This window comes from Ambystoma mexicanum, chromosome 1p, assembly GCF_040938575.1.
Source record: "Ambystoma mexicanum isolate Mex_15411 chromosome 1p, UKY_AmexF1_1, whole genome shotgun sequence".
NCBI classification, from domain to species: Eukaryota; Metazoa; Chordata; class Amphibia; order Caudata; family Ambystomatidae; genus Ambystoma; species Ambystoma mexicanum.
The window spans coordinates 785,495,753-785,514,092 of NC_090921.1; the positions used below are offsets into that span (position 1 = coordinate 785,495,753).

The 18,340-nt window shown below is 44.5% G+C and overlaps 1 protein-coding gene across 2 annotated transcripts in view; it reads right to left on the reverse strand.

The window, feature by feature from the left end:
* NUP210L (nucleoporin 210 like) overlaps positions 1 to 18,340 on the reverse strand; it is a 1,198,481-nt gene that overhangs the window by 388,573 nt on the left and 791,568 nt on the right. For both annotated transcript variants that reach the window (XM_069651587.1, XM_069651595.1), the window contains exons 30-31: positions 17,918 to 18,092; positions 6,659 to 6,834 (exon numbers count right to left, since the gene is read on the reverse strand). In XM_069651587.1, the coding sequence (XP_069507688.1) occupies positions 6,659 to 6,834; positions 17,918 to 18,092 (351 nt within the window). The remainder of the gene's footprint in view (positions 1 to 6,658; positions 6,835 to 17,917; positions 18,093 to 18,340) is intronic.

Below are 18,340 nucleotides of genomic sequence, written 5' to 3' on the forward strand. Positions count from 1 at the left end.
CAGTGAACCCAGCCACATTCATTACAGAGCCATGCACAACTGAATATTTACAGGAACACGATTGTAGCACGTATGAGGGAGAGGGCGATGACATTCCCAAAGCAAGAGAAAATGCCCTTACAGAAGGAGAAATGTATTTCATAGACGGGTCAGCATCCATAAACTCAGAGACAGGAGAGAAACATGTGGGGATGGCAGTAGTGCGCATGCAAGAAGACACATACGAAGTGATTGTTCAAAAGCGCCTCCCCTCACATTACTCTGCACAAGCAGCCGAACTGACTGCACTAATCAGCACGTTACATACAGCCAAAGATTGTGCCGTAACAATATATTCAGACTCAGCTTACGCCACCACCACAGTTCACTCAGGGCTATCACACTGGCGAAGGAGAGGGTTCAGAAGAGCAGACAGGTCCCCCGTACAACATGCCGCGTTGCTAAATGTACTAATAGAAGCTTTAGCAGAGCCATCGGTAGTTGCAGTGGTTAAATGCCAAGCCCATACCAATAACACAGTCGCTGTCTCATTGGGGAACGCGGCAGCCGACACAGCAGCGAAGAAAGCCTCGTACTTCAATGAGACACCAACATCAGAGTACATTGTAAAAACAGCCACAGCAGAACAACTAGCAGAAGCATACAGTGACACGCCCATAGCACAATTGATAGAACTCCAGAGAAGAGCCCCACCGGAAGAGCAGGAGTTGTGGGGCAAACGAGGATGTAAACAATCAGCCACAGATCTCTTTTGGAGACAGGAAACGACAGGCAAGGTAGTGATGCCTGTAGAATTATTAGAAGTAGCGTTCCAACAACTGCATTTCCCAGCTCACGTTGCAAAACAACACATCGCCTCAGACATTCAGGAGGATTGGTTTGTTCCCAATCTGCACGAATACTTGTCTAAATTTGTGATTGAATGTGCTACATGCCAAACTTACAATTCAGGAATGACATTACGAACTCTGCGTGGCACTTTGCCACGCCCTACAGGTCCATTCAGAGAACTACATATCGACTACGCCGATATGGGAGAAAGATGTAATGGAGCGAGATACTTGATTGTGGTGGTATGCCCTTTTTCACGATGGGTGAAAGCGGGCCCCTGCCCCCATCCTGATGCAAAATGTGCTGCCAAGTTCCTTGTGCGAGAAGTATTCTCGCGGTGGGGAATCTGTGACGTGATCCGTTCAGACAACGGCACGCACTTTGTGAATGATCTCTTCAAAGAAGTAACCTCCCTTCTGGGGGGAAACATAAACTATGTTCGGTTTATCATCCAATGGCCAATGGAGTTGTGGAAAGGATCAACGGCTGCTCAAAAGCAATGTATCGAAATTATGCAGCACGTTGAAAAAAAATTGGGTATATTGTCTGCCCCTAGCACTGTTCCAACTCAGTTGAAAAAAAATTGGGTATATTGTCTGCCCCTAGCACTGTTCCAACTCAGAAATCAACCATGCAAGGATCACCATTTGAGCCCGCACGAAATCGTGACGGGGAGAAGAATGCACACGCCGCTCTCTCCTGTTAGGAGGGTGTCTGATGCACACAGGGCTGCACGTGCAGTACGCAGCATAGCAAAACAAATTGCTCCGCCATTTACTGAAGATATAGCAACAGACACCTCCATGCCAGCAGCAGATAGCCCGGAGGGGCCATTAATGCCAGGGGAACACATCTATGTTAGAAGTTTTGTAAGAAGGTGGAATTCACCAAGATTTCATTGTCCATACACAGTGGTGTACAGCACCCCAACTGCAGTTAAAGTGAAGGGACTGAAATACTGGGTGCACCTATCGGACGTGAGAAGGGCGCACAGTGTCGCACTCCCCCAAAATGAACCAGACTGTGTGAATGGCATCGCTAACACAGTCTGACATGATGAAAACTGCAACTAAAACAGGGAAAGTATAGTGAAAAAGCAAAATGTTTTTTATATATTGTCTTTCTCTCTCTCTCTCTCTCTCTCTCTCTCTCTCTATCTCTCTCTTTTTCTTTTTTCTTTTCAAATCTCATATGAATCGTGTTATTTTTTCTATTTTTCTTCATTGTTTTTATGATAAATGGAAAGCAGTTGTTAAATGCCTAATTGAGCAAAAGATGAAAAAGAATGAACAATTGCAAATATGTTTCTTTTCATGATGACTTAACGAATCTGTCTCGCCCACATAGATTCAACATGAGCCAATGCGACGAAACGGCTAAGCAGGCTGAAATGTTAGATAGAAATAGGGATGCCACTCGGGCCAGTAGATTGAGCAATGTAGAATGCATTATAAAATATGGTGCCATACTATTTGCAATAATGATGTTTTATTTTATTTGGTATAACGTTGTTTTATTTGTGGCAAATTAAATGAACAAAGGGGGGAGCGGGGCTAATATGTCAAAACCAGGGTCTAAACTAATATGGACTGGAGTAACAACCATTTTGAAGGACACTTATAACGTTGAATCAAATAGCATAAATGTAACGCCACCCTATGAACAATTGCATGTGAACAAAACTGCTATTCCATTGTTGAGTAATACTATGGCCAAGGAAATAGAGCTTGGATGGAATGTAAATGACGATTACTATTGGTTGACTAACTCCAGAAATACAAGCATGCACACACACACGGCACCAGAAACCACTACTGAATACACACATGTCACTATGAACAACATTGATGATGCATGGTCCAGAATATTCCCACTACAATATCAACAAGTTGGCACCCAATTGAAAAACAAAAGAAGGAGGAGAAAAAGGGGGGCGGGAAAAAACAGATATGATATTTATCACAACCTGGGGTTAGATGAAATAGAGGACCCCCGACACCCTGACCAATCAAATAAATGGTATTCAGACATGAGCACCGCAGCAAAGCAAGCAAGTAATGAAAGTTGCTACGTGTGCTCACTTATTCCTCATGCAACTGGAACCCCAAAAATGTTAGTTCCACAGAAAGTACCCTTGCCTGAGGCCCAATGTTTGATTCATCTGATGCTGTGTAGAATAGAAAAGACATTTCAGGCACACACAGTCACCATGGAAAAATTGGAAAACGAACAAACATGCACCAGTAGACGACAAGGAGTAATCTGCCTCCAAGAGCCATTTTTCATCATAAAAGGGACAAGGTATACAGACGACAAGTGGCATGATGAAACGATTAAATGCAAAGCTGAGGGCCTTTGAGGGCTGCCAGGCGAAACATACGAGTGGGCAAAAGAAACGTGCATCCCCATCTGGTCACAGCATGTCACCAAGCTGACATGGGTCACACCCCTGGAGAGACCCATAAAGATTCAAAGGGAAATACTGCACAAACTTTGGTTCCATGGAGAAGGGAAGGTGAATATGGGAACCGCACAGCAGTGCAATAAGACTTTAATAATACCAGATATGAAAAAGGCACTGCTGCATTAATGGACATATACTGGATCTGTGGCAAACAAGCTTACCTGCATCTCCCAGCATCCTGGAGGGGCACTTGTGTCCTACCCACACTTCACTCAGCACTAATGGTGATACCAGAGAGCCACGTTCAGTTTACAGCAAGGCCTTCGGCTGACAGATCGACAGCAGGCCAATCGGCTGACAGTTCGACAGCAGGCCAATCGGCTGACATATCAGCAGCAGGGCAATCGGCTGAACCATCGACAGCGCCCGATGAGATAATCACAGAGCCCCCAGCATACGAACTATTGTCAGAAGAAACATTGAGAACCAAGTGGTCACGCAGCAAAAGATCCAATTATATTTCGTACAAATCGTCAGAACTCCTTGCTGAAATCCCGCAGCAGTACAAGCTTTTCTCATCTGCACAGACATTATTTGCATCATTTCTAGCACCAGGCGTTCAAGCAAGGACAAACGCGAAATGGCTGCAGATAACACGCTGGGAGCTCATCCAGCTGGCTAACGACACTGAAGAAGGATTCAACATCATAAAAATAGAGCTCTGTGCACTGCGCCTGATGACGATGCGAAACAAATATGTCTTAGATCTTATCACGGCGATGGACGGCGGTGTTTGCAAAAAAATTGGGGGGGCGTGCTGCACGTTCGTACCAACTTCAGATGCTGATAACGGGACACTGTCACATGTGATAACAGTGCATAATTTAGGAGAAAGAATGAGAACAGAAGGTGGAGCAGACAACAACAACACGTGGTTCGACAATCTGTTCAGCTGGATACCATCATGGGTGAACATAGCAGCGAAGATACTCATTCCCATTATTGTCTTTCTTCTCCTAATATTCTGTGTGTGCCAACTGGGACTAGGATGCTGTGAAAATAATATGCCTAATTCAGCAATGATGATGGTAACAGTGGTCCCAGAGACAACGGTGGCTACCATGATAGATGCCCAAGTACAAACTGGAGAATACACCACACCGCAGTATAGAATGACTGCCATCTATAGGCAGTATGGGGACGTGGTCGATAGTCTACATCACACTACCATTAAAGAACCAAAGAACTTGCTGTGGTATAACGAGGTTTGGATAGATTTAGATGGGGTTGGTGGGATAAACAATGGTCACCCCAGAAGAATACGCAAGAAGAGGTAACAGTTTAAGAAGTGTGTGCAAAGCATGGATGCCAATAAAGGGTACACCCGCTTGGGATGAGGCTGTAGCTGAAGCTGAGCGCTACCGAAGGGAGAACGGAAAAAAAGAGATAAGTAGTTTGTTATTTTAGACGTAATGAAAGGGGGGAATGTATGGGAGTGAGGGGCCCCCAGGCCCCCTCGCGCCGTACACTCCTCAGTACAAGGCTTGGACCACGTGCCTCCGGTAGTGGGATTGCCCCTTGCCCGTAAAGTTAACCACGGTTGACTGCTACATAGATGGGACTACTGAGTAGGACATGGGGCATCCATCTTTTGTGCCCCCTTTCGACTCCATCTTGGGTAAACAGGCCTCACTGCGATAGTACAGCAATGCTCAGCTCCCCTTCCACCGCAGCAGCCAAGGACAGACACACACACACACACACAAGGCGCACAGGCAGCTGGCTGGCCCCCACCCTTGCACTCCCCCTGCGAAGGAAAGCTCTGCGCTCCCATTCTCACGCTGAAGCCTGAGAAAGTTGCAACAACCAATATGATACAGTTTCTTCCTCTGAGATCACTGCTAGCATGAGAACCAGCATGTGAACCAGGATGAGCTAAGCACTTTCTGCTCGTTCGTCCCCATAAACATGCAAGCCACCCACCCCCATTTAGAGCAATTTATTGCCATCCTGACCCTGCGCTCCCTGTAAGGTATTTCTTTCAAGTGCCAGACCCTCGCCTGTGCTGCGAAACCCACCCAACACACCCACTACTAAACTTAAGCATTTTACCACAATATATGTTTTTACATATACTAATAGGTCTGAAGCTTAGGAGATATGTGAAACACAGCTTGACTCTTTTTACATGCACAATAAAGGTCAAGGCCTCCAATTAAAGCCACGAATGACCCAATTGTATTGACAATAATTACTATTTGTAACTTGTGTAGAAATATGAAAAGTAGCATAAAATGTTTAGATAATTTGTTATTTAGTGTTTTACGAATGCAACATATTAGCTTAGGTAGTGACCACAGTGACCGGACCCTGACCTGCGTGGAGCACAAGATATTTGACGTCCGTCATCTCGTCAGCCACTCAGCCAACCAGAAGGAAGAGATGCCACCCACACCTACAGCACCACACCGCCTGGCCAATCGGGTCCATTTAGCACTTTTTGTTAGAGTTACTTTAGTTGATATATATATACGAGTATGATGTAAATGTTTGGTAGGGGCTTTTTGGGTTATTTCCTAGCTGGAGAAATAAACCATCCTTTGAACTCTTGCAGCCGGGTCTCAGTGCCTCCTTCACTGACTGGGGTGGTGTTGGTTATTTTATTTTCTCTCACACGTAGTAAGCCGGGAAAGGCACCTACAAAAGCCAGAGGTAAGGCAGCCTTACTGGCAAAAAAACGCTGTAATTACTGGCAACGGTATTGCCGGTGCCGGTAATGACGTAAAATCCCCCCACAGTGTCCTATTGGACCCCCTGCATGGGGAGTTACACCGTCACTACAGCGCTCATAATCCGACGGTACTGCCGCCGGACCAAGTGCCGAAAACGGTTAATCCGCCAGGATACCAGCAAGGTCGTAACAAGGCCTATCAGTGCCATAACACATAGATCAACACACATAGGACGCAGGAAGAAAGGCACATAATCTGCAGTGATTGACAAGTATTAGCTTAAGTATTTCCATCCATCACTGTTGAGATTCCTCCAAATTAAATAAGTAGAATCTATCTGGTGAAGCATGATGTGAAAGTGAACATCTTTAAATTTAAGTGAATTACTAGTTAAATAGATGTGCATTAGAACATGTGGATTGCAACAGTAAAGCACCCTTTTAGAAATATATTTTAACTTGTCTAAAAATATGCGTGTCAGGAATTCGTTTTTTTTGTTCGTTTAAATGGATATATATTTCAAAGGCATTACAAATGTATTAAAGATTATGGATAAAACGCTACTGGTATGGAGCCCTACATTTTCAATCGATCAAAATCAAGTATGAGGCATGGGCTAGCAGCCAAAGTCAAGGATCTTACTGACCCACTGACTAATAATGTATGTGGGCTGAACTCCAGAGCCCTTTACCTGTTCACTGCCAGCTGAAGTCGGGTGTTCTGCGCGTGGAACTGTTCACCAATTCTGTCGTAGAAGTGTACTGTAAAGGTCAGAGACATGCCAAGGGGAAAGGCATCCAGAGGGCTCCCGCTGGTCGTGTACAGGCAGGGGCTTGTACTGATTCTCAGATAGGACACTGGCGCCACCTGCAGGGGGCAAAGAATGTCCAGCAGTTAAAACAGATAAGGATGGTACAGTAACTGCATTCCACATTAGCCGATATGTGATGCCACTCCCCATGAGCTGTATTGCCTACTCTCTTATGCTCTCTTCCTTTTATTCTGAATTAATTTAGCTAGTGATGCCTTTCAAGATTAACCAAGTAAATTGTGTAAATAGCATAGCCATCTTGACTTTTAAATGAGGCTGATATTAGCAGTGCTCTCGTTAGAATTGTGAGTGTGTCGCAGAAGTAAAATACTGAAGCAATTTTCAATTCCAAACAATTTAAATCACTTACTAGAAAGTTTATTATAATAATTAGGAATGCGTGTTTCCTGAGTTGTGTTTTATTGGTAAGTATAGTTCAGAAACTTTAACAGTTTCAACAAAATATGTCCAGCCGAAATCTGTATTATACTTTTTACAATAGAAGTTATAATTAGTATGATATGATATTGCATTTATAGTGCGCCTGTGCACAAGTGTTCCCTGGCGCCACAAGACAAGGGAGGGAAGACATAGGGAGAACAAGACAAACGACTCTACTAGGCCTTGTGTCATTCGAATCATGCAAGTGCAACAAGAGAAGTGCGAGGGGAAGGAGAGGGGGAAGTGCAAGGAAGAGGAAGGGGGAAGTGCAATCAGGACAGTAAGTGCAGCCAGGGCTGCCTCTAGGTAAGTGCAAGGAGGCAGGGGGGCTGTAGGGGTTACAGTTACAGCCCCTAAGTGCGTGGTAGGCCAGAAGGCAGCGCAAAGGAAGAATGGTTGTGGAAGGAGCCTGGTACCCAGTGAGACTCTGAGGGAACCAAGCAACCAGCCTTTTGTTGGTGTGTCTCTGTGCTGGTCCTCGTATAATTGATTTGATTGCTTCGGACATGTCCTCTTCGCGTATGGGCAAAAGGGCTTCTTATGCACCAGCCTCAGATCCTTGCCGCACTGTACGCGTGGTTTAGATTCTTCCTCCAGCCGGATCCTGGCATGACCATGTCAGCCTCTCTCTCCAGTGCTCAGCACATAAAGATATTGAGGAGCAAAGCTTGGTGGCCAACCCTAAAGAAATTGTTACTTATATTGCCTCCTCGAGACTTGTGCAGGGTGTCTATTAGGGGATATTATTTGTAAACTGTTTCCAACAACACACCGTAATTGCCCTGTAAGCAGTTTTGAAATGTTTACACTTAAATGATTGTTCACTCATATCTGACCTAATCTCAGGAATATCTGTATGCAGTCTTTTAACAGTATTCTCTTGACAACACTGCACATAACATCTGATCTTTAACTTTAAAGTCTCCATTTTGCTGTTCTCCCACTAGATCAACTCTGGATCATGTCACACAATGTTTTGTCAATTGAATTCTGGAGAATTTCCTTCCTTTTCATTAACATGCCTCTATCAGGAGAACATAAAACATGAGACTTGTCTCCACAGAAGCCAGATGAAAGGCAGATTAGAATAATGGTTCAGGTTCCAGATCCCTGCCAGTACTCTTCCAGCCAATCAGGCCTAAGCTTCTCTCTCTCCATCTGGCTTGGGAGAGGCATAGTCATCTGGATATTAGGAAGTCAAGTAATAACTACTTAAAGTAAAAAAAATCCCATTCACACGTTCTCTCATATTCACCACTTGCCTTCTTTCTAGATATTCTACCCTAATCCTGGCACTGCCTAAACTAGTAGACCCAAGACCATAGATGTATTTACAACCAGACCGACTAGGCCCAGGCCTAGGGCGGCAGATTGCCAGGGTAGCAGCATTTTATTGCAGCATATTTTCATTTTACTGGTTTTCACTCTTTTAAATAAAGCCAATTTTGTTTCTCCGAGTCTGGCTGATTCACAACACTGCAAGTAATGTTGAGCTGTTAGCAGTCGTTCCACTCTGGCAGTTAATGTTTGTGATGGCCATACTTATATATATGCTTGATATTTACAAAAGCTTCATTGTTAGGGTGACTTTAGGTATTTAGTGATTCAGTCATACAACTCTCACAGACATATATGACAGATATTAAGATATCTTCCCAAAATGCTCTTTAATATGCAAAGCAGCCAAAACCTCATTGGTTTTATTGGTGCCACTTCACATTATTGTTGGAGTTCTTTCTAATCAATACACACATAAACTGTGTTAAGCAATCATTTTTATATTCAAACACAACATGCATTTTTTAAACCATTGCAAAAATGAGGGTTTTTTCTTCAGAAAGGTAACGGTTAAAAATGATGCATCATTTTACAATATTAAACGCATGCCTATGCTCAAGTCAAGCACAGAGTTCCTACAGGTGACACTGAAATGATGCTGAGAAGCAAGCACCCATTTCCCTCCCCGGACCCACATTTCATAGGTCTGTGGCTGCCCAAAAGGTGCATGAAATAGATTGTAGAGAAGTTAAAATGGCGACGAGTAAATCTGAATGCGCAAGTGCATCAAGAAATCTGTGAAAAGATACCCAAAGCAATAGAAGGGGAGAGGATAAAAACTGTGTGCCAAAGGTACAGACTGTTTCACAGCTGAAAATGTGTCACGTAAAGATATCCATTCAGTCATCTTTACAGAGGCTGCTCAGTGCTAAGCACCCAAATGGCATCTCAGCTGGGTTTATCATGTGTCTTTCATGACACGCTCAGTACTACCAAAAGAACCAACTGCAAAGTATGTTACGCAATGCATAACTGTGACGCTTATAAGTAATCATTGCATTATTATATTTTAAATACATGAAAGGACTTTTACTGTTAAACAGTATTTCAAACGACAGCAGGACACCTATATCTATACCCACACATCTCAAAATGGTCCCATGTATTGTACAGTCCAACCAACTCTACAGAATTAACATTTTAAATGACCTTAACCGCAAGCTGCCAAGACTGATACCCTAAACCACACCCACAAAGGTAATATTGTGCTGGAACTCCTAATCCGATGCTCAATTTTACTCTCGGAGTGTTGGGTATTTTGCACAATTGCACAAACAGCAATGATGTAAACAGTATGTACCCATTTATTGGTTGTAAAAGGTGCCTGCATTGTGCAGCTATGAGGAATGCTGTTGCTCCCCACACATGAATGTTCAGGGTCGCCCTTATCCATTAATCCAAAGTGAGAATGCAGAGCAAAGGATTCTAAGAACCTTCTCCAACTGTCTTTACTCTACTGAGGTGTTTATGCCCAGTCAGAGTTTACGAATGACCATTTAGACATATTTTAATTGTTTTCCAGCCTAAGGGATTTGAGGTACATCGGCTGCAGCAGGTAACTTGCTTTATTCCCAGTTTGCCCCCTGATAACATCAGAGCTGTAACCATGAGAAGGGGGTTGAGTTTGTTTTATTTAACAGTTTTATAAAATGTGCCTGTACCAGTTGCATATATTTAATTTGTAACCTTCACCATTTAACAAGACCGGAGGTAGACATTTAATTATGTTGCATTCATTTTACAGACCAGTCTAGGTGCTCATTGAAACCAAATTTCCTCATTCCAATCTTCTCTCACTTGTGTCCACTTGGCAGACATGTTCTTATCACTTCCTCTAAAAGATTGTTTTCGGACTTAACCAAAAGTAGACAAATAGCCATGACAATTACCTATAGTGCACGCAACTGTAGAACACACTGCTGTCTCCAAATCTTGGGCAGCAGCGATCTGAAAACACTCTTTCAACTAACATAACGCAGAAGATGACAGGCATGAATTAATAGAGAGGAAGCAATAACTTTCTAATCCCTGTAACAAAATGGGTGTGATGGGGTGTTGTTTGGACAACGCGGACAGAGTTTGTTGAAGTGGTGGAATCCGGTGAAGGTGCAGAGTCTGGAAGAGGTGGAGTAAAGCGGGGGGGGCATGCACTTATTTGGGCCTAGGGCAGCAGAACGCTTAAATACACCACTGCCCAAGACCATTCCATTAGCTGCCCTGCTTATCACTGTAAATGTATCCTTGCTTGTTGAAGGAAATCTGAAGGAAAGTGGCCCAATAGTGATTAATTTGGGGGCCACTGGAAACTGTATCTAGATTCCTTGGCACATGAGGCAGGTACAGAACAGGTTAGGGCACTAGATGGGTCACAGCTCTCCTAATGGCCCATTGCCCATATGATGTTTTTGGCGATTTCTGGACGCAACAGGTAGGAATTGGTATTTGAACTGATTGCTGACCCTCAATTACATGTGATCTTGGCAATGCCTTGGTTATCCTTCCACGATCCCAACCCAATTTAGATTGGGAGAGAAGGACAGTTGGGTGTGGTTTTGTCTTGTGTGCAGAAAATTGTTTAGGGGTGTGGGATCAAAATAAATCTCCATCAACAGAGGTAGTGGTAGGAGTCTGCTTGGCTGAGGGAGAGCGGTTCCTCATACCAGGGAGCTGCCAGTATGTTAACATGATTTCTGGGATGCTTTTGATGAGTCTAAAGCAGGGAGCTACTGCCACATCTGCCATATCAACACAAAATTGAATTGTAGGAGGGGTCACCGATACTGAGCAGTCAAATCTATACCCTCACGAAAAAGGAGAATGAGCATTTTCAAAGAATACCTGAGGGAGAATTTGTCCAAGGGATTAATTCATCACTCACAATCTCCCACAGCTTCTCCACCATGTTTTGTACCCAGGAAAGAGACTCCATTGGGGACTTTTATCAATTATCAAGCTCAAAACAAGATCGCCATCAAGAATCGCTATCCGCTTCCTTTAATCTCAGTAATACTGATCAAGTTCATAGGGCCACAATTTTTACCAAATTGGACTTGTGCAAGGCTTACCACCTGGACCAAATCTGTGAGGGTCAACAAGTGGAATATGGCATTCTGGACGAAGGTTGGGCCCTTAAGTGTCAGGTAATGCCTTTTGGTTTGTGCAATGTGCTGGCTACATTTCACTTTTTTATTAATGAAGTCCCCAGGGATTTCCTGGATGTTTTTGTGCTTGTGTACATTGACAGTCATTCCATGCCCTTTTCCATTAGTAATCTATGCATGAATAGGTAGAGCGGGGAGGTAAAAAGTTCCTTCTTTAAACACAAGTTCCTTCTTTGTTTAACAAACACTGTTTCTGCTTGACACTCATTGTAGGTTTGAAATGTGCCTGGTATACTCCCCTGCCAGGACTCTTCATGCACTTCCAATTGTCTGGTGTACTCTCCTGCCAGGACCTCTATTGCACTCACAACTGTCTGGTATATTGCCCTGTGAAGACCTCTCTACTTCTATTTTAACTGCCTAGTGTATGCTTCCTAGGACTTCTTGCATATTATAGTTCCTCTTTACTTCCAAATAGCATATATCTTTCTTGGCTTGGTATATCTACTTGCATTCACAGTTCTTATATCAGACCCTCCAGCTTATAGTGATTTTGCGATGCTGCATAAAAACATTTGTTTTTAATAAAGGCGCAAAAACAGCTGTTTTTGCTAAAACACCCGTGAAAAACGTCTGTTTTTGCAAAAATGGTGTTAAAAAAAAATGACACAATGACCCAGGTTCTCAACACTTTTTTTGGCACAATTAATGAAGTGTGCTAGCACATCTCATCACGTGCGCCAAAAAAAAGAGCAGCCCAATCCACAAAGGACATCTTAATAGGCGCATCTTATATGTGCCCTTTCAGATGGCCCTTTTCACACCTCTTTGCGCATTGGCCCAAATCCGGGGGCATTTCCACACATTTAAAAGCGCATCACAAATTTACAAACAGGATGAGCTTTTAAATGTGAAGAAAACTAAGATATGTGTCTGCTTTGAATAGCCAGAGGGGGTGCACACTACATGACAGGATCTTTTCTGACCCTGTCATGCAACTTTATTTTTTAAGTGTGACAGCAGAGGTATGAACCATTGATGCCTCACTTGCATTTCTGTTTCTCAAATGGGACAGCATTTTTTGGGATGGGGGTTGAATTTTACACTGATAGGCCCCTCAATCGCCCATCACAGTGAAATGCCTTGGGAGCCTGTAGAACAGTGTCTGGAGAACGCTTCCGACAGTAATGTATTCAAGGCAGCTGGCCAGCGCATCATTTGCTCTGCGGCTCAGCCCTGTGGAAATAAGCAGGTCACCTTTGAGAATAAGGTGTTCTGCTCATTTCCAAAAATGGGTTATCTAAAAACAGCATATCCTCTGCTCTGTTTTAAATGCCCCATTTTTTGGGGACCTGTGACAAAATGTACATTTTAAAAAAATGTAAAGGAGGGAGAGCAGTGGACTAGAGAGGGAAGTGGTGGACCAGAGGTGGAGCGGTGGGCGAAAACGCAGAAAGAGAGCGGTTGTCTGGAAAGAGGCAGCAAGCTGCAGAATGGAAGAAACGATGAGGGAAGTGTGCGATAGAATGGGAGAAAAGATGCAGAAGTAGCAAGAAAGAATTTCTGTGACCCCATCAATCAACTCATTTAAGTTGAATAAAAGTCTATAACCAACAACTTTGTGTCCAGCTTGCATTTCTAACCCCTTACAGAGGGTTCAGCATTCTTCAAGTGTCTGTTGAACCTATACGTGAGCAAGACTGAGCAGTGGGATTCGTTTTTGCAGGCAACAAAATAATATATTTGGTTGGGACAGCATATGTGCACCAATAGAAATAGCTGTTGCTATGTTCTTAGCACCAGTGCATAATGAACTCATTGTCGGAAACAGCAGCGTTGCACAGGTAATTGAGTGAATCAACATGGCCTTGCATTTCAGCTTAGTGCTGGGGTTAACAAAGAAAGCAAGTAAGTAACAGAACGACCGCAAATGTTGATAATGGGGTGAGCAAAGTAACAGAAAAGTTGGAGTAGGGCTGGTAAAAAAGCTCACCAGGAATCCATGCCAGATTCAGGACAACCTCAGGGCAATATACGATAGCATGGTATCTCTTCAAGTGTTGCACTTGCTACAGCAGCCTGAATATTTTGTAATCCATCCAGCTTCTTTAAGGTAAGTTTGGAGGCCGGTTACAGTTACTCATATGGCAGAAATCCTGAATCCTCAAAGTGATCTATAAGCAATATTCTCAATCCACTTGATCCTGAGGTGCTACGCTCTATGATCTTAATTTGGTAGACATCAGGTTTTCCCTGCACCCAGCACTACTCAGCTGCATAGATCCTATCAGTGGCCGTCACTAACCCAAGTGTGGCTTTGGAAATGCCTTTCTGGTTTAAAGGCCATTCAGGAAACTGGACCAGCAGTCCTAAAAGAGAGAAATTGTGTCATATTGAGCAGGTTGATTTTTTTTGTCAGGCAGCCGCTTACGATGCTTCTTCGAGAATGGAAAACTACCAGCCTATGTTCATTCCCACTACTGTGATGAACACTACAATTCATTCTCCATGGTACCATGCAGAAGAGACCTAAAAATGACAAACCTGCCTACTCAACCATGTGCATAGAATCCCGATCAGTGGCACAACATGATTGGAAGCCAAGGTACTGGCTGTGTTATAAATATGCTCTTCATATATCCTTATGTTTGGTAATCACTAAATAAGGATCTTGCCCCATAGTACAATAGGCCTTGGACTGTAGCACAACAATAGGTGCTTGGAAGCCTGGACCAGCACATGGCTGTGTTGTACTGTTGGCCCCAAGAGGCTGGTATAGCTGTGCTCTCTGCTTGACCATCAGTGTTTGGAGAGGGCTTATTTCCTTATTGGCTGTCCTAGACTGGTCAGGGATGTGTTATGTTTTAGCTCCTAAAGGTCTGGCTAAATTTGTGTTGTAATAGTAATTGCAACTGTTTATTTGTAAAGTGCTTATACACAAGTGAAGTGCTTCAAGGCGGGAAGGGAACAAGGGAATGCAGTAGTCATTCTTAGGCCTTGAGGTTTCCAAATGATCTAACAAGAATAACTAGCGTACTAGGCCTCAGGCATTTCTACTAGTGCAAGTGCATGACAGGAAGGAAGGGGGGGGGAGAAGGGGAGGGAGAAGGGGAGGAAAGAGCATACAATCAATAAACTGCCGTACTAGGCCTAACGACTTGTCAGATAGTACAAGTGCATGACAAAAAGTGGGGAGAGAAGGAGGAGGGGGGGGAGAAAAGGACATACAGAACAATTAACTACCTACTAGGCCTGGCGACAATCAGATTGATTGATGATTGGTCATCTCTAATGTCTAATGCGTGTTTCAAGCGCAACCAAGCTAGGGAGGGGAGACAAAGGGAGGACAGGACAAACGATCTTGCTAGGCCTAGTACATTCAAGGTTGTGCAAGTGCACAGACAGGAAGTGTGAGGGAGGGGGAACATGTGCGCCCAGTCCATCAGGGGCCTGGGTTAAGTGCAAAGAGGTTGCCCCTCTCATGGAACGTATTCCGAGTATAGTAGTGCCAGGCAGGGTGCAGATGCCCGGAGGCAAGTGTAGGACTGGCGGTGGAGCCTGGACCTGTGAGACTCTGTAGGTGCACCAGGCGACCTGTCAGGGAAATGAGCAGAGTTGGGGAGGATAAAGGAGGAGAGAGCAAGAGAGAAGAGAAGGAGGTTAGCATGGGGAGAGGGAGAGAGAAAGAGGAAGGTCTTGAGGAGTTTCTGGAACTTGAGGAGGTCCGGCTTAAGACAGAGAGAGGCAGGGGGGCTGCTCCAAATGGAGGCACCTGCAGAGGATAAAGATCTACCCCCAAATCTCTGTTTGGACAAACGCCTCACCTGCAGAGAGTTGGAGGAGGCTGAGCGAAGGGCTCTAGAAGGAGAGTCATTAGGAAGAGAGTGTTGTAGATAGTGCGGGCCCCGACCCCAGAAGGCCTTGTGAACTATGCAGAGACATGAAATTGATCCTTGCAGCCACCGGGAGCCAGTGGAGGGATTTCAGCGCCGGAGAGATGCGGTCCCTGGGCTTGAGGCCAAGGATAAGTCTTTCGGTTCTGTTCTGGATAAGTTAAAGAGGTTGGAGAGTAGAAGTAGGAAGATTGAGAAAGAGACTGTTGCAGAAGTCCAGTCTAGAGAGAACCATGGCTCTGGAGACGGTGAGCCTCTGGGGGAAAGTGAGAAAAGGTAGAATAATCTGAGGAGGTGCAGCTGGTAGTGGGACTTTTTAGAGATGTCCGAGATGTGAGAAGAGAAGGAGAGATTGGAGTCGAAGATGACCCCCAGATTAGTTGCCTCGCTGGTGGGTGAGGGCACTGTGGAGGGTAAGCTGAGAGATAGCCAACTTCTCCAAGAGTTTGCCTAGGAAAGGAGTTATAGAGATCCAGCGATAGTTTGCCGGAATGGATCGGTCGGCAGGAGCTTTTTGTTATGTTATTCTGATTTCTACTGCACACCGCTGCCATCATGGTCTCCAGGTGACAAAGTATGCATTCAGAGCACTGGTCAAAGTTAATCTCGTCCACCTATAGCTGTGTTCTCTGTCGGCCATCCAAGCCTGGTCGTGGCTGTGTTTTCTGCTTTGACTCTAAAGTCCTGGCTTGCTCATTTTTTCGGACTGGTGCCTACAGTCTGGAAATGGTGGTCTACCGTGCATGGCTCCTGGTGTCTATGAGTGGATGTGTTCTCTACCTGGCCCCCTGAGTGTGGTCATTCCAAAATGGTGAAGCTTCAACTGAAGAATGATTGGAGGAAGGGCAGCTGTGACACAATTCGGAACCTTCACCAAGGTTCTCAAATGCCTTTCATCAGGAGATCTGATCCTGAGAGGTCACAGCAGCTAGAGCTTCTGTTTCAGAAGGAAGAAATCCACAGAGAAGAAGAATAATGCTAAGTGTCATCATAGATTTACAATGTCAGCACAATGTAAAAAGTTTATGGAAGTAAGCCATACCGTTTTCAATAACAGATTTTAAGTGAAAGGTTTTCCGTTGTTTGTAGATTCAAAAGACTGTGTATAGTGTATTTTATCAGTAACTTTACTGTTCAAGAACTTGAAGTTGGCAAGTGTGAGCGAGCGAATTGAGTCAAGTTTGTTTTTTCATTTTTGACTCTGTTTGTGTCAGAGAAGTCTGCGCGAGTGGCTCGGGTTAGAGTAAAGAACCCAGTGGCGTGCATGTGACATAGACAAGCATCACATTGCCAAGGGGAGCACCACGCGTTGCCTGGAAACCTCCCGACGTGGCCTGGTAAAGGCAGCAGTAACGTGGCGGTAAGTGATTGAGAGAGGGCTTGGCAGAGACAGTGTGGGGCAGAGCGCGGTCAGCGCAGACACCAGGATATATTTCCCACGTTGTTTCGGGAGTGTGAGAGCAACAAGGAGAATCTGACAGCAACTCTGAGTGCACAAGAGCTGCAGAGCATCGCCACGCTCAGGAAAGGTGTTTTAACAGCAAGCACTACATGGAGATCAGCAGACAGGGATATTAGGTGGACAATTTAAGAATAGAAAGTAAAACAAGAAAAGCAGAAAGTATAAAGACAAGAAAAGCAGAAAGTGTAAAGACAAGAAAAGCAGGAAATATAAAAGGGACAAGAATGTCAAGAGACAATAGAGTTCAATGTAAATAAGTTCAATATGTACTGACAACTGAAGTGAACTGTGCAAATCAGCAAACAATCTACCTAGAGACTTAGTAGCATGAGGAGAGACAAGTCCTCTGAGAAGGATTTTTTGACTACCAAGATCAGCCTTCCAGAGAGTAAGGAAGGCAATCAGGTAATTTAAAAAGGGGAGCAAAAGTACAAGGGTTAAGTGAGGATCCAAACGGACCATCAATAGATCTAAGCTGTAGTGCGTTTACTTGTAGATCCCACCTGAAATAGTAGAGCCATAAGAACTAAGAACTCAAGAGCCGAGTGAAGAAGCTGTGGGTAGGAGCGGAGATTTGGCAGTTTGTTTGTTATCCAATTCACCTTTCCCCGCTTAGCTATCAAGTCAGAAGTGCATATTAATAGCCTCTGACAGGACGGTTGGGGTGGGTTTAGTGGGCCCATCTTCAATTCCTGCAGCACAGGTAAGCTGGGACCTCCCAGGTGCAGAGGCCTAACGGGAAATCAAGTTCCCTACAGGCCAGTTCACCCCTGATTCTGTGCCTGGGAGTCTGGCCATGGCTATGTTTTCTGTATAGCTGCCCTAGCACAGTTATGGGTCGTCCTCTGCTTTGCTCTCATGCTCATGGTGCTCTTCCCCACCCACACAATGTAACCATTCATACCCGGACTCCAGTGATGGCAGTCTGGTTGACTCCAAAGAGCTCCAGCGACGTTACTTCTAGCACAGCAGTGCCTGTGATTGCACCAGCCATAAGCAGGCCCTGCCCATCCTCTACAATCACGGACGAGTTGGGGAAGCACTGTAAGACTCGCGTGCTGACACAGGCTGCTCCTTCCCTGCAATCAAGGCACAAAAGAGGAACATTAGCAAGGCCAGTAGTCCAGCGCCTATTCTGTATAGCTCATCACTTAGACTGCCTGGATGTGCTGCACGGCTCACCCCTACCCTCACCCACGAACTTGCTGTACTTCTAACCCCCTATCGGTGCAGAAAGCACATGGTTATCCTGTATTACCTTTCTCATACAGGTTGGTGCAGTTTATATTTCACTAGTCCCCAAATACCTACTTAGTAGTGCCCAGTT